Source organism: Ciconia boyciana, chromosome 5 (assembly GCF_034638445.1).
Source record: "Ciconia boyciana chromosome 5, ASM3463844v1, whole genome shotgun sequence".
In the NCBI taxonomy this organism is placed as follows: domain Eukaryota; kingdom Metazoa; phylum Chordata; class Aves; order Ciconiiformes; family Ciconiidae; genus Ciconia; species Ciconia boyciana.
In genome coordinates this window covers 78,578,627-78,594,486 of record NC_132938.1, presented here as the reverse complement: position 1 = coordinate 78,594,486, position 15,860 = coordinate 78,578,627, and the positions used below count along the sequence as shown (strand labels likewise).

At 37.5% G+C, this 15,860-nt stretch overlaps 1 protein-coding gene across 2 annotated transcripts in view; it reads right to left on the bottom strand.

Moving 5' to 3' along the window:
* The window catches only part of TRPC3 (transient receptor potential cation channel subfamily C member 3), a 48,144-nt gene that overhangs the window by 8,019 nt on the left and 24,265 nt on the right, over positions 1-15,860 (bottom strand). For both annotated transcript variants that reach the window (XM_072861610.1, XM_072861611.1), the window contains exons 4-8: positions 9,829-9,993; positions 6,781-6,997; positions 4,804-5,037; positions 3,179-3,443; positions 967-1,162 (exon numbers count right to left, since the gene is read on the bottom strand). In XM_072861610.1, the coding sequence (XP_072717711.1) occupies positions 967-1,162; positions 3,179-3,443; positions 4,804-5,037; positions 6,781-6,997; positions 9,829-9,993 (1,077 nt within the window). The remainder of the gene's footprint in view (positions 1-966; positions 1,163-3,178; positions 3,444-4,803; positions 5,038-6,780; positions 6,998-9,828; positions 9,994-15,860) is intronic.

Sequence of the window (15,860 nt, the reverse complement as noted above, 5' to 3'; positions counted from 1 at the left end):
GATTTATTTTTAAAACCCAAGTATCTTCTCTACTTTAAATTTTCTGAATTTTTTATTGGAGTTGGATGCTAAATAATTAATTATCTTTAAAAATGAAGATACTTTATAATCACAATGAAATTCAAATAAAATATGTCTCTTTTAATAAGCAATGCAGCCAATAACTTTGTGTGAAATTCAAGTATTCACTCAACTGAGCCATTTGGCAGATTTGGAGAAATACTGCTACTGTGTTTTCAGGGCATATGGCAAAGCTCAGTAAACTAGAATCAAGTTTTAATATTGTACCTAAAGTGGAAAGCAGCACATATTACAAACAAAGCATGTAAGTATTGTGAAGCGTGACTCAGTCACAACAATCTTTGAAGATAAGCACCTATATCATACTCCACGTACAGAGGCATATAAATTCAATAAAGTATGTCCATGTATCACTGCTGGGCCTAAGTGTCTAACTCCTGCACATTTAGCTAAAAAGTTTGAGGATTGGAACTAAAAACCAGATTTCCATTAAAGAACACATCAAAATACATTTAATCCGTACCATAATGATCCGTCAAAGATTGAAGTGCACTACATTAAGGAAACATGCAATAAGCATCCTAAGGAAACTGGGAATGAACCGCCCATGTCTAAACTGTTACACCCAGTAACTTTGTTTTCTACTTCACAGCAGTCTTCATTTGAATGTTACTTTAGATTTTAAGATTTCTGGATGGATGACATCTCCTTAGATGCGCATATGTGGCACAAGATGAACTACCTGTTCAGATCCTGTACGGTTCTGCAGCTTGGCTGGGTTGTTAAAGTCAGTCCTAGGAAGGTGGTGTTTTTTGTGATCTCCTTTACTGAGGTACTCTCTTCACTGCACTTTTGCATGTCACGATGCACTCATTAAAATAATTCCTAGTAATTCTGCCCTTTTTCCAACATAACAAGAGAGAACAACTTGAGAACAGAGCCTACCTCAATTTCTTGATATGAACTGTTAATCATAGCAATCAGCATGTTGAGCAGAACTACCACCATCGTTACATTGTATATGCCATAAAGAACATAACCAATGTTCTCTATGAACTTATGATCATATTTGAGGACAACAGAGGTTACTTCAGACAAGCCAAATATTGACCAAAATAAGGTCTTGAAACTTTCTTCCACTCTGTAGGAAAAAAAGAGGAAGGCATTATTACTAACTACACAAATAAATATAAGTTGTTCTTACAGTAAGTGATAAACAATCTCAACTAATTTGTCTGTGAACCAGGTTTGTAGAGCACTGATCAAAACAACAAACATGCAAGAAAATATTTTTCACAGTATGTGCCATTTCTCTACAGTGCTCCACCTATCCATCATAGATAATATAGTTGTAATAATATGCAAAACAACAGTCCAGGAATTAGAAAGGTATTATATTTCCAGGTTTTGAGATGAAGCATATTCTCATCTCATTAGTTTCCAGCCTAGCTCTGCAGGGGGCAGACCTTCCCTGTCCTAATAAAGCTAAACATGGGGCTGATGGGAAGGAAACTGCTGCACTCCTTTCAAGAGCTTCTGATTAAACCTTCCATTAGGAAGGCGGCACTCAGAACTGGGTAGCAGCAGGTTCAGCAACAAAACTGACAAACCAAACAGATTTCATGGCATTTGTCCAAGGCTTGTTGAAATCAGTAGGAGCCAGGCACTTCAACAAGAGGCAGGCACCTAGATACCCTTAAGGCTCTGGGTCCAGGACCCAGTGCCTCTACGCTCTTGCCTCCATCCCATGGTCAGGGCGATTCCTGAGGAACTGAGCTGCCAAGGGCTCTCGGACAGCTGCCAGACAGCTCTTCGAGCCTTCAGGGCCTTTGAGAGTGGATCCTCTTCAAGCTCTCCTCCTTATGCTGCCATTCCTCTTTCCACTCAGGAAGCATTGCTACAGATTGACTTGTCATGCAGTCAGGACACAGCTCACTGCAAAGCTCTATCCTGCCTCGCTGAGAGGTGGGCTAATGAATGCAAGCTCAGAGATCTTGATACTCAATAAAAATTTTGATGTGCCTTCCAATGTACCCTACAGAATTTACTGGAAATTACTTCTTTCTCTGTGTTGCCAAAAAGTGAACCAGACAGCTGTATTTTAATAACTGAAATATGCCAGTACACATATCTTGAATTACCCATTTTAACACTGATAAATGATTTTTAAATACAAATAATATATGAATGGATGTATAGTCTAGTAAAATAACACTTGTTTAAGCAATGAATATTAATAAGCATTCAAATAGTATGCATACTAGACACCTGATATCAAATACTGTAACAAAAGTATCATTATATTTTATTATTTATGTAAAGAAAAGACAACAAGTAAGAATAAGTGCAAAAATCAGGCTCAAATTAAGAAGTCATGGAATCAACTACATGAAAATATGGCAGTTTTTACAGAAGTCATGTCTCCTGTAGAAAGATGGGAGAAAAGGAAAAGTTCTGAATTTCACCATCCTGTGGAATCACTTCTGGTTTGTAACGTCCTAAATATTTATCACTTCCAGCATCACCTTGTTTCAGGAAGTAAAAAAACCAAGCAAACAAAAAAAACTTTGGAGATGACAGCAATCTCACTGCATGAAGAGAGACTTAGTACTACCATTCTTCTGTACTCATGTGACTCATAATAAGCAGTTATGTAGATTGTAAACCTGGGTCCAAAAGAGTCCAATGCAGTTTATAGATTTGTTTCAGTATTGGTCTAAAAGAGAAACAAGCCATCTACAGAATCACTATCTCTGTTTCTTGACAAATTAAAATTATTTGGAGGCCTATTATTGACATCTAGCTAAATCTCTCTGTGTATCAATTTCCCAGTTGCTTTGGGAAAATGTCATTCAGAAGAAATCAGTAATATTTTCTTGTAACTGGCTGTCCACAAGTCTGTGTGATTAACATAATATACAGGCAGAATTATTTTAGACTGCAATGAAAGCTTCCATTATACCAAGTAGGAAATAACAGGTCTCTTGTATTCGTCTTTCTCAGGTTCTGAGATACCCAATTTCTCACCGACTTCAACTGTCTTCACTTTTATTTTAACGCTAGGAGACAGCGTGCAATCTCTCGCAGACTTTGTGACCTTAGTGAAAAGCTAAAAGTTTCATATTGGCTTTTTACTTAAACATAACTTCATACTTACGTTGTAAAGGCTGGGTTTAGTTTAGCTCCAAGGTAGTAGGAATATAGTATGAACATTCCAATCATAAATGCAAGAAATACCATAATAAAAAGGACCATAAACTTGAAGATGTCCTTAACAGTCCTTCCAAGTGAAATCTGCAAAGGCCCAAAACTCTCATTTGCAGGCAGGATATATGCAATCCGAGAAAAGCTAAGAACGACAGCAATTGCATAAAGGCCTTCAGATATTATCTGAGGATCAGATGGGAGCCATTTATCTCTAGCTGGAAGATAGGAAATAGAGGGGTAAATATAAGGAGTTACTAATTTATCACAATGTTTAAAAATAAATCTTGATAGGATTTTCCGTGAACATGTCTGAATTTAGTTGAGACAAATATTTGGAGAGTCTAGTAGTTGCTACTGTATTCCTTTTTCCTTTAAGTCACAAATGATGAATGTAAGTTACATTACCCTTTGCTAGAAGAAAAACAATACTTGAAGGAACATCACATTTTCTTCTACAGTTTGCATTTTAACCTAAACTACATAACAATAAATAATTCCTATTGCTTTTCTCAACACGACTGTATTATTAGCTATCTTAATAAGCACTATGCTAAAGCTCGAAATTTATTCATATTTTGTGTTTTATTGGTGGGAAGTTAACAGTGGTGGTTGATGAACAATTTCATTTCTTAATTGCGCCAAGCTTTTTCCATTGTTACAAGTTCAGGATATAACCTAGTTCCTATTGAAATCATGAAGAATTTTGCCATTTACCTCAATGTAAGTAGGACTGTGGGGTTTGGGGGGTTTTTTGTTTTGTTTGGTTGGTTTTTTGTGGGTTTTTTGTTTGTTTGTTTTGTTGTTGGTTTTTTTGGTTTTTTTACACAATATGCATAGAAACAACTGAGTTATATACAAATTCATAAATTGTTTATTACGTGAATTAATACACCATCTTAGCCAAAACCACTGAATTAAAATGTGTTTCATATCAAAATAACACGTGTTTCTAAATGCATATTTACACATGTAAAAATTCACATTGATTATAAAGCAATTAATGTAAATAACAAAACCAAGCCTGCTATTATAATATATTGAAGTTCATAACGTATTTGCTGAAATACACTGTCAGCAAGTACAGCCTTTGCTGGTGTTGCAAATAGAGATTCATCACACCTTTAATTACAATTTCTGCACTGCAATAACTGTTTAGTACTTTTATCCTATTTGAGCAGATCTTTACTGGGTCCGGCATCCTTCCTTTATCACAAAACTTTATCTGTTGTGTATTGAGTCAAGAATAAAATATAGCTTGCAAATATTTAAAATCAAGAGGGTCAAATTTAGCTCTAGGATAAAGAGTTACAACAAATTTATCGACAGCTACATTTGAACTGATTTTGTCCTTATGCCTATTTTTAGGTATTAATATATTGGCAAACTTATTTGTCAAATTAGCATCATAACAACTATTGTTTAAACAGCATAGAAACAAAAATATTGAGGCAGAAATGGTTAGACAATGCTATGAACACAAACACATGCAAATATTCATTTTAAGGCCTTGAAATGCTTGTGCATTCTACCAGTTTTTCTATGTTCAGATCTGTGGTGCCGAAAAGTTAAACTCACCGTAAGTAAAATATTCTATTTCTGGAGGAAGTGTGACCTCAGAGAGGTCATTCTCCTCAATGTAGTTGTCCACATATTGTTGTGCTTTTGTGGCCTGCAGGAATGCCAGAAGCCTCGCTGTGAAAGCAGCAATGAAAATGGACAGCATCCCAAAATCCAGAACATTCCATAACTGCAAAATATATTCCCTGGGTCCTTCCAGCCACAGCTCTTTGCATTCTGACCACATCATACCTGCAACAAGAAATGAAAAAAACATAGCAGTGTTGGCCAAATTCTTCTCATTTAAACTCCCTGCATTCTCCCATTTCATGAAACCAGGAGGTACCAGTGGAGCAAAAATTCACTTATTTGCAGTGTCACAGCATCATCATACACCTTGAGTAAGGCTCTCTTGGTTTCAACAGGGTTGATCAAATGGCAAGGTATTAATCGATATGCGGGGATAAAGCTCAGACATCTCCACATAGGGTAGCGTAGAGCCACGACTTTGCAGTGAAAGTATTATGGACTAACAACATAACAGTGTGCTGTACTTCTAAAGAAGGAAAAATGTTAAATGTGGAAAAAGAAATCCTCAAATTTCCTTACCATTTACATCCATAAAACACTTCTGAATCAGAAGGATTAATTTTTACAGAGGAGCACAACTACCCAACTACACAGATGACCGAATATAAAGGGCAGTTATACTACCGGTTCTCCACTTTACAGAATAAGATGCTTTTCAGCATAGAACATGGAATTTGGCTATATGCAATTCAGTTTTCTTACGCAAGCTTCTCCTCAGAAATTCATTTACATAGAATTAATCCAGATCATGTCCTCATCATAACCTAGAGATGTAGTTGTTGGAAATCAAGACTTTTTCTTACTTCAAAAAAGTTTCTTAGGGAAAAAACCAACCAAACAAACAACAAAACCACAACCCCATAACTTTTTTTTCTTGTTTTCCTGGCTGCATAATTCAGAGGGGTACTGCTGCCATCCCAACCATATGCACAGCAGCCATGCACTGGACTGGCTTGAGGCTGGTTGTCTCTTGAGTGCCCAAGAAATTCCTCACAGTGACTGAGTCCTAAATACCACCAAAATCTCAGTCCTTGCCTTCTGTCAAATAAAGCGGCTGCTCCCCATAAGTATATGCTGGGACTACCAAAAGGCAGCATACAAGGGATATATATCTCCCTACTCTAACATAGTTTAAGATAAAGCGGTGCTTAAATCAGGAGATACAGGGGATTCAGAAGGCAGAGCGAGGCACCTTCACGTACCAGCCAGCCATAGTAACACTTCCTTTCTCTTCCACAGCCTGTAAAAGCTGAGAATGCTACATTATCATGTGGCTAACTGACATTTTGCTACGTAAAGCACCTGACTTGGAGGAAATGCTAGAAGATAGCGTTTTCTGACATACAGAGTTTCAAACAGGCTGACAGCTGATCAGGTTTTGTGAAAAAAAATGAGTAATGAGAACTGACTCATTAGCTCCTTGACACTGGTAGAAACTGTGATTTCCCCAAACGCTACCTAGGCAGCAATGCCACATAAGCACTGATGTGCTAGCACATGAACACTGAGCAGTAGGAACTCCTGACCTTCTGGCACGTACAGCAGCATAGGCTTCCTTATCAGGAAGGCTTTCTATTTATCAGAAGGTTTTCTATTTAAGAAAACCACTTCAGTAAAGTATAATTTCTGTGGTGTTCTCTTCAGCAAACCTGTGCTCCTGTTACAAATGCCAGAATTACCAAACAGTGCGGCAAATCAGCAAAGTTTTACCCCATGCTGCAAGAGGGGGCAGCCCAGAGATGCTCTGATGTTCTCACCAGTTCTAATGCACTGTTATCTGCCCTGAGAGTTTATTCTAACCACGAGCTGCAGCAAAGGTTTGGGACCTGGGCTTCTCTCCTTTCTTTTAGGATTTATATCTGCAGGAAAACAGTTGACATAAAGATGAAGGGGCTATATACCTACCAAGTACCCATACCATGATCAGCATTTCTGTCCAGGTGAACTGGGTAGTCTTCACCCTAAAGATCTGCTTAGGGTAATCAGTAACAGTGACATTCGGTAGCGTTGTTATACCTTCAAATCTGTCTGAAGCATTGAACACCAGCAGGCCTAGGAAAATAATGAAGGATGCTGCATGTGCCACAAATTTCATAAATGGGCTTCGAAGAATTCTTCCAAGCTGCAAAGGCAGAATGAAAGCAGTCACTCAGTTTTCTCAAAGAAACAAACTCTTTCATCAGGCATTCCAGAAGCATAAATGGGCACTCAGAGCTCAGGACAGTCTGATACCTCATTTTTAAAGGATACTCTTCCAAGTGCACTGAACTGTGATGCTTTACCATTTCAGACAAAAGTCTCCCAAAGGCAGCCTCATGGAGTATGTTGTCCTGTTAGTGAGTGTTCATGTTATTCCATAAACTCTAGATGGCAATGTTTGAAGGGAAACACTCCAAGGAATTACAAACGTACAATGGCTGTGACCAGAAAAAGTTTGATCTAATGCCCACAGATACCAATGGGGGCGGAAGCAAGCCCATGGAAAATAAATAAATAAAATCTCCAAGTAGCAAAATGCTTTCCCTACCAGCAAGAGCATACTATTAGCTTGTCTATGACTCCTATAGCTCTAGGAAAAATTACAGACTCATCTTCTCTTCTCTGGCTACTGTACTCCATCCACAGAATATATGTTCAGAGCTATAAGGGCCAAATAAATAACCTGTGTCTACTAAAAAATAATGACTGTTCCATCCCAATGGACTAAGAAGGACAAGATCAAAAATATTACTATTTTCAAATAAATTCAGCTGATTTCATTCATATCTGCACCTGGTAGAAGGACAAAACAGCAACAGCAGAGGCAGTCTGTCTGCACCAGAAGAGAGGACTGGCTGCCTCCAGAAGACCACACTGGAAAGAGTAATGGGCCTGTTGCTGTTACTCACTGTATAAAAAAGAAAGAGTCTGTGATCCCATCAGTACTAACCTTATCCTGCAAGCCAGCATCAGAAGTGCCAGCTACAAGCCCACTTCTCTGAGGGCAATACTGCTGGTATCCTTTATTTAGGCAGTGAAGGTGCTTACTCAGCCAGTGCTGCTGCAACTTCCCACCCTGGACTCAAAAAATGCAGGTATCAGTGAGGCTGCCCCACAGACAGCAATTTGTGCATTGGCTCAAGCACAGAGATGGCACTGAGATTCTGTAATGATGCTCTTTGGAGACTTCTTGGGGGGAATGCATGTGTAGGTTTACTCGTCCTTCCCAGCCTACTTCCCTTTGGGAGAAGTACCACCTTTGGAATACACCTCATTTCTGTGGCCCAGGCAGGACAATGCTTGTCCCATCTCTGCACAAGGTGTGACAAGGTAGATGCTAGACAGACTTCTTTGTCTTAGCTGCTGCACACTTCTTAAGGCCAAAGGTCTCCTGTCTCCTTCAGTACAATAGAACAATATACTGCTCCGCATGTAATGCCCGACCTTTATTAATGGTAATATACAGTTCTAATGTGATAAACTATCACATACATCACCAATATTAAGCAGTATTCCAAAATCCCCTGGGAAGAGCTGCATTATCAGCAGTATTGTATAAGAAGAGAAAAACAAGTTCAGCAGATGGGGAAGTGGAAGTAGCTTTCTTATTTCAAGGAATGGTTTTCTTGAAACTGGGGTCAGCTACTATGAACTAAGGGGACCAGCACACACTAAATAGCATTTACTACCTGTGCAAACAATCTCAGGTTCCCTTCCTGCTCCTGACCTTTAGAAAGCATTTTGAAATTACAATATCAAACAACTGATCCGAATGTACAGTACTTTTATTTGACATGAGCACTAGGAAAAATGTCAGGTGTTTCTGGTACTGGGAATTAAAGCTCAAGGACAAATGTCACTTTTCCATATTAGACACCAGCTAAAAATATATTAATACGTTTCTATGATATGGAGCTGTGAGTGAGGAATATCTTTACTACAGATATTCATGGAAAGTAACATTCCAGAGAGTAATGAGAGTAACATTTATACTATTTTCATAAAGGTTTATCTTTAAAGTAAATAAATATTTAACCAGAGAAAACATCAGGTTCCCTTGAAATATGCAGGACATGAGCAAAATCTTATCCTTTTTGAGGTGAACTACAAGAGCAAAATATAAAGGAGTGAAACTCACATTTCTTTGCTGTACACTTGTTAAGGAAATAAAATTGAAAGACCACATTTAGCACAGAAGTAAATTTACTTAAAAACTTAAAAAAAGTTAATGTAACAGAGAAATCTTCCTTCTTCTGATTTACCAAAGATCTATCAATATGCTTCATTTGCAGACAATTCACATACTACAGACTACAAGGATTTCAAAGAAACTGCTGTTATTTTCATGGTGAGATCATCAGGAAAGCTGGAAGCACCCATATATTTTCATATAATTTTAAAGAGGTAAGAGTTTACAGTTGTGCTCTTTTATGAATATACCCTACCACATGGTTGGAAGTTTGCATTTAATTTAATTTCTGCTCTAAGGCTCACCTGGTAAACAGACCTTGTAGGGCAGGAGTAACAAACATTTTACTTAATCTTAAGTTCTGCATCAGTGAAGTCAACAGATGTTCTGCTAATGGTTTATATGGGAACAGCATCAGATCTTAAGATGCCATCAGAGGAGACCTAATACAGAATCTGAGTGGTGACTTTCAAAAAATCCACGTTACTAACACAAATACATAGCAGAGATTGCGAGGTAAGCACGATCCACAGAAATTTCAAAAAGAAAAAAAGCTCTCAGAGAGCCTTCACTGCTTCATGCTTCATCACTGTGGTCCCCTCTTTACAGTGCAAATAAAACAAACAGCATCTTTTGGCTCAAGACTAGAGATTACTAAAAATATCATTAATTAGTTAAAATTTGGAAGCAGCAGAATTAGAAGTACTATATTGCATTTTGAATGCCAGAAATTGAAAAACAGCTCCCAGAGTAGTACAAGATACGTAATTTATAAAATTCAGTACCCTGCTACATGGTGCAATCCAATAACCAATGGCTAGAAATGGAAGGCCCAATGCCACAACCAGCACAACCAGACACTTGATAGCTATGGTCTGCTCCCGTAATCCTGAGAGATTTTCATACCAGATAGTCAGTAGCTGTTGCTGACAGTTTGGATGGGCCACGAACTGTAAAGAAAAAGAAAGAAAACCAAGACATATTATAACTTATAAGAAGAATTATATAACTGTTACATATGCGATCATGATCGCCTTAAATACCAGGTGTCAATTTAGACCTTAAGAACCATGCTTTTTCTCCTTTCTTTAAAATAAAGGTTAATAAATAAAGAAGAAACTGCTGAGCTGATTTTAAGCAGCCCTTTGGGGACAAGGTTGCACATGTGAACAGCCATCGCTGATAGAAACCTTTTATGCATTATTAGAATAGCTTCGCATACCTGACTGGATTCTGTCAGAGTTGAACCTCAGTCCTAACTTCCAACAATTTCTCAGCAAATCAAGCTGATCCAAGGTACATACAGAATTTCTGCAGAGACTGAAAATTCTGGTCTGACCATAATCCACCGTTAGCCTCTCCCCTTCCTGCACACGCTCTTCAGAGACCTCCTCAAACATCATCGCCATTTGATTTGGTTCTTCGACAAAGGCTCCAAATACCTCCTTAACCATCTATACATTTTCAGTTTAAAACTTACTGAGGCAAGAAATAAATGAAGCGAAAGTACAGCACAGAATTTTAAACCTCACCAGAACACACAGAGATGAATATTGAAAGGGTTTCTTCTCTCTTACTACCATCAATGGTGCTACCTATCACCTCTACTTAGATGTACTTGGGATTTGAAAAATAATCAGAAGCCACTTACTACAAATACATTTTTATGTTTTGTGGAAAATAAAATTTAGCATTCAGTAATACAAGGAAATTCAATTTTGTGAACCAGATGAAAAGATGATCTTATGGTTTTGATGATGCTCTAAGGACTCTGTAATAGATTGTATTTTGCTGTATAGTTTTGTATTTTCTTGAAGTTCAAGCTTTTGATACTATCTCAGCTGAAAAATATTAAATCCTCAATTTTGACAGTTTTCAAAAGTAACTTTTCCTTTTTCACTATTTTAAGATTTTAAAGGACCCTGAATGTACAGACTGTTATCACTATGCAGTCTTATGCTATTCTTTGTGTTTTAATGAGTTGTTAACAGCTTAACAACACACTGCAGGAGGCTCAGATAAGATCTGAGATCTTTAACTGAGAATATAAACATTTCAGTGATTTCTGAGCAAGATAATTTTATTTTTAATGAATTATTTTAGGAGATGATTCTTTTATCTTTAGTGATTAGTTTACATTATTATTTATCAATATTAAGTATTTGCTCATTTGTTTCTATAGCAGAAGGACTAAAAGGTATCAAACATAAGAGAGGAAACCACAAGAGTAGACGTGTACAAATAGCTGAATAAATAGTCTCTGATGAAATGACCAAAAGTTGACATATTCAGGCATTTAAACAAGAATGTCCTGATTGTCAGTAGTCTAAGCATACACAGCTACCACTGAATTTCAGTTCATTGAATGTCAAGCCATTTTTGGATTGTTCAACCCTACATCCAAATTTTGGTACTTAGTTTTCTTGCACCCAGACATGGACACGTGAAAGACGATTTTCGAATATACTTACTCTCTTTTGACCTAACTCTGATGCCTGCTGAAGTCAATGGTAAAATTTCAACTGACCTTAACTAAACAGAGCCAAGACATTATCAAGGACTTTTGTAACCAACTGCTTTAAAATAAGGGGTGGAGGGAAGCCAGAAAAACATCAAAACAAAGAAATAGGGCATCAAGTGAATTTATTGGGATCTAGTCATGAAGAGACAATCAGACAAGTGGAAAAATAGGCTTAGGATTAACGCTCAACTTCCCCTCAGACAGTTATTGCAACACAAACTTGCTCTCCTGAGCCTTTTGTATAAGTTCTGTTTGTCCCTAGCTTCCACAAATTCTTCCTTAAGTGTCCCAAAACTGAAAGGGAGCAGAGACTGAAATGTTAAGATACTAAACTGGCCCATATTAAGGATCTAGTACCCACTAAAAAACAAACCAACCAACCAACCCCCAGTCAACTTCCATCTTTCCCCTATGCAGCAAATACATGCAAATGTTATTTTCCTAGCTTCAGTAAGATTTCAGTATGTTCACAGGGAAAGGGAATTATTCCCAAATTAATTATGGAAGGATATAACAAACTGCTGCCAACAACTGCATTTATTTAGATATGCTTTAAGTTTTATTTTACTAAAATAACTTTTGGTTGAGTTTGTTGAAGGGTGAGCATGTATTGCTCTATTTCTAAAGCACTGTTGTATTTCTTTAGGATGAAGAATTGCGGACAGAGGAGACTGTGCAGGCACTCCATCAGGGTCATGTCATGTAACCAGGAGCGCGTAGCCCGTGTTAGGTGCTGCTACTGAAGAAACATAAGGGGTGAGAGGGAAGAAGAATTCTACAGCTCCCTATGTTCTTTGCCTATTATATTTACATTTCTGGTTAAGCCCATTTCTGACGTGTTATCATACTCATCATTATCACTATGTCCTGTGAGACTGCCACATCACAAGAGCATGTGGGACATCAGTTAAGCACAAGGGTAAACAGCCTAGTTATCACAGCAATTTGAAGAAATCTGGTAATATACTTGTCACATTGGTTGACAATAACTAGTGAATCGGAGTAAAGAATGCCAGGCAGTTTCACAAAAAGGATTTGAAAATAATTCTGATAACTCTGATAATCTGCATTGGATTAAGAAAGAGATTTGATCTGAGTTGCTTATACTTTAAAAAAAAATTTGAAAAAAATGCTGTAAACCTTAGATATCCATTTTATTATCCTTTGTACTCTGTTGAGATCATAGTGTACTATATACACAGTTGTTCACCAGGTCTCACCTGCAAAACTCCATTTATATTCCAAATCTCATTAAAAAGTGCCTACAGTAGTACAATAGGGCAGACTTCTTAAAAAAAATCAAATTAAATCATTGGCAATGAAAACAAGGAAACTTAAAGCCCTCAAGAGGAGGAATCTGAAGCTGTTGTGTGAACTTTAAAAGGGGAAGCAATCTTCATATTTTAATCTACCTTGCTCCAAAACGAAAGTCCCAAAGTATTTTGGTATGTGATTCATTAACCAGTTAGATCACATATTACTGCAGTTTGTACCTGGAGTGGTATGGCCAACAGAAATAAATAAAAAGATTTTTAAAGTCTTTTAAGAAATTAATGTCAGCTTGAACTATGTTTGTATTCTTTTTATTAGGCTGTCACCTTTGAAGCTTATGCACCATAAAAACTGCCAGCCTGGCCCATTTGAAAAAAAAGAGACAGTTTTTTGTGTGTTTGTGCATTCTGACATATGCCCCCGGTCTCTTCTTTTGCTAAGATAAATTTCATTCTCAACTCAGGACATCAAGGGACAAATCCCAGAGCAGAGTAACTGTGGCCAAAGACAGGAAAGTAAGTAATTATTTTCAAATTACAAAGGCATTTTTAAAAGCAGGCTTAAAACTGTAGGGAAGAGGAGAGAGAAGAAACACCCACATCATTCCTCCTATTACCAGAGGGAATGGGAAGAAACAGCAAAGGAGCTTTAAGGGAGCTCGCCTAGGGCTATGAATCAGCCCACAGGCCCTCTTGCATCTGATCCAGAGCTGTGTGCTGGTTGACTCCTCCTGGTCTATCAGCATTTTGATCTGATGCTAAGAGGAGATCTGCCTGTGCTGTAATTTTCCGCAGAAAAGAGAGGAGTTAGTGAATAAGATGGCAATGGCTATGGCAAGTTCTTCTCTGGCAGTAAGTCTAAGGGCTCTCAAGAACATCTTAGCAACTTATTTAACTGTTGGCAACTACACAATATGCACCACTTCCAAGCCCTCAGAGCAGCTCATGTCACTTCTCCCATCCATAAAAGCTCTGAAATTCATCATTCTCTCCAGCTCTGCTGAAATATTTGAATTTATGATTTTTTTGTTTTTATTTTCAGCAACTGCAACCTCTTCTATGGTTTTTTTTTTCCCTTGTACATCTGTCTCCCCCCCAGCTTCATCTCCTCTGAGGACAGTAGATTCACATATTTCACCTACCAATCACATAATCTTGCAACCTTGTTCCTTCTACATTTCTCTTATCCTACTTTCCATGTAGTTTCTTACTTTTCATTACATGTTGATCTTATTATCACATTTATCTAATATTTTGGGATCCAATCCAAACCCCAGAGAACAACAAAGATGCATGAGGACAGTATCTGGTCACTAAAAAAAAAATCTCAATTTTAATTTAGTTGCTTTTCTGGGCATAATTGATTGTAACACTTCAGATGCATTCAGTTTCATGATGATGAAGGAAGTCATCAGTATGTAAATATTTTTCTGTGTGACTAAGAGTGATTATAATGTTATTTATTCCTAACATCCTAATGACTGAGTTTAGACATAGCAGGAACAGATCCTGGCACACTCTGATACACAAACACACAACATACAAAGAGAATTTTGAATCTTCTTTCTTAACTATCAATTTGAAACTTCAGTGTTTGAAAATTAAATCCTGTGATTTTACTCAAATTCTTATTGATTTCACTTGGAAATTCCACTCTGATTTTTATCTCAGCAAGAACTGCAGAACTTGGCCCAGTGTCAGCAACTTCTCTGAAATTTTGTTGGCAATCTAAAGACAGAGTTAAGATACAATACTAAAAGCACTACTGCAGCAGCAATTCGGCATACAGAGCAAGACTACTTGTCCTAACTAGTTTTTCTTGTTTTTTTAATTCCTTTAGTCCTTCGCTATTGGGGCTGCAGTTTCAGTCTGAACCTTAGCATCAAAATCATATCCTGTGTACAAGATGGGCTATACTTTAAGGCAGTGCCTAGGGTATTAAGTCCAAGAGTTTCATTACTAATAGAATTAAAAACTCCACTTCCCTAGCAGCGAACTTCTGAGCACATTTGCTCACTTGACATATGCTTTTTCCTGTCTCTCCCCCCTCTGAAAAGGGCATATGGCTCATTAACCATTCCATGGACCTGCAGTTCTGTTTGGCTGTACTATCTGTCTTGCAACAGTGAACTGACCTTAATGTAGCTGACCCAGAAGCGCAGCTAGAAATAACTGAAAGATAAGAAACATAAGCCACATCGTTGTCTTCTTCCTACAGTTACAGGATTGAAAGCATCCCACGTGGAGTTCCCACATCTGAATCTGTTCTACAGTCAGAATATCGCTGTCATCTGCCGCAGCTGTAATGGAGCCAATCCCAGCATCAAAGGACCACCACGGCAGAGATATTTCCAGGCTTAATCCTTGTGCCGTCTGTAATGGCCATTTACAGGCAACAGCACATGTATGAATATGGTAACAACTCTGCACAATCTATTTATCTCCTTCCACCAACATCATTAGTCTTGTAGGTTCTGAACTGTATTTGTCATGAATTGGAGTCAAAACCTTGAGTTTATCTACAAATAATTAATCTCTTGCAAGAGAAGAGAACAAGTTTGCTATATGGAATAGTCTTTTTTTGCACTATGTAGGTTTTTGTTATTCTTAACAGACCTGCATGGCCTTTTCCTCAGCAATTAATTTAATGAGTGACAATGACGTCTTAGAAGAAAACCAGTCTTCAGCAAGAAAGCTGAGACACAAATCTCAGCAAAGGTTTGGTAACGTTAATATGCAACAACATAAAGAATTCATATGTTATTTAGATATGTTTAGATATTATTTATGACAACATGCTTATGTACTTTGATTCTTTCCCTGTTCCATTCTTTTTAATTAAATACTTGTATATATTTACCTTGAATTTTGGGAATTAATATGCATTTATCTGTTGTAGACCAATTCTATACTGGAAACAATGATCTGCTGTTTGGGATCTGCATTTACAATTTTTGTTAACCACCTTTTGGGGACATAATAAACACCAACATTTCCCAGTTGTTCTGGCAGGTTGCTTACAATT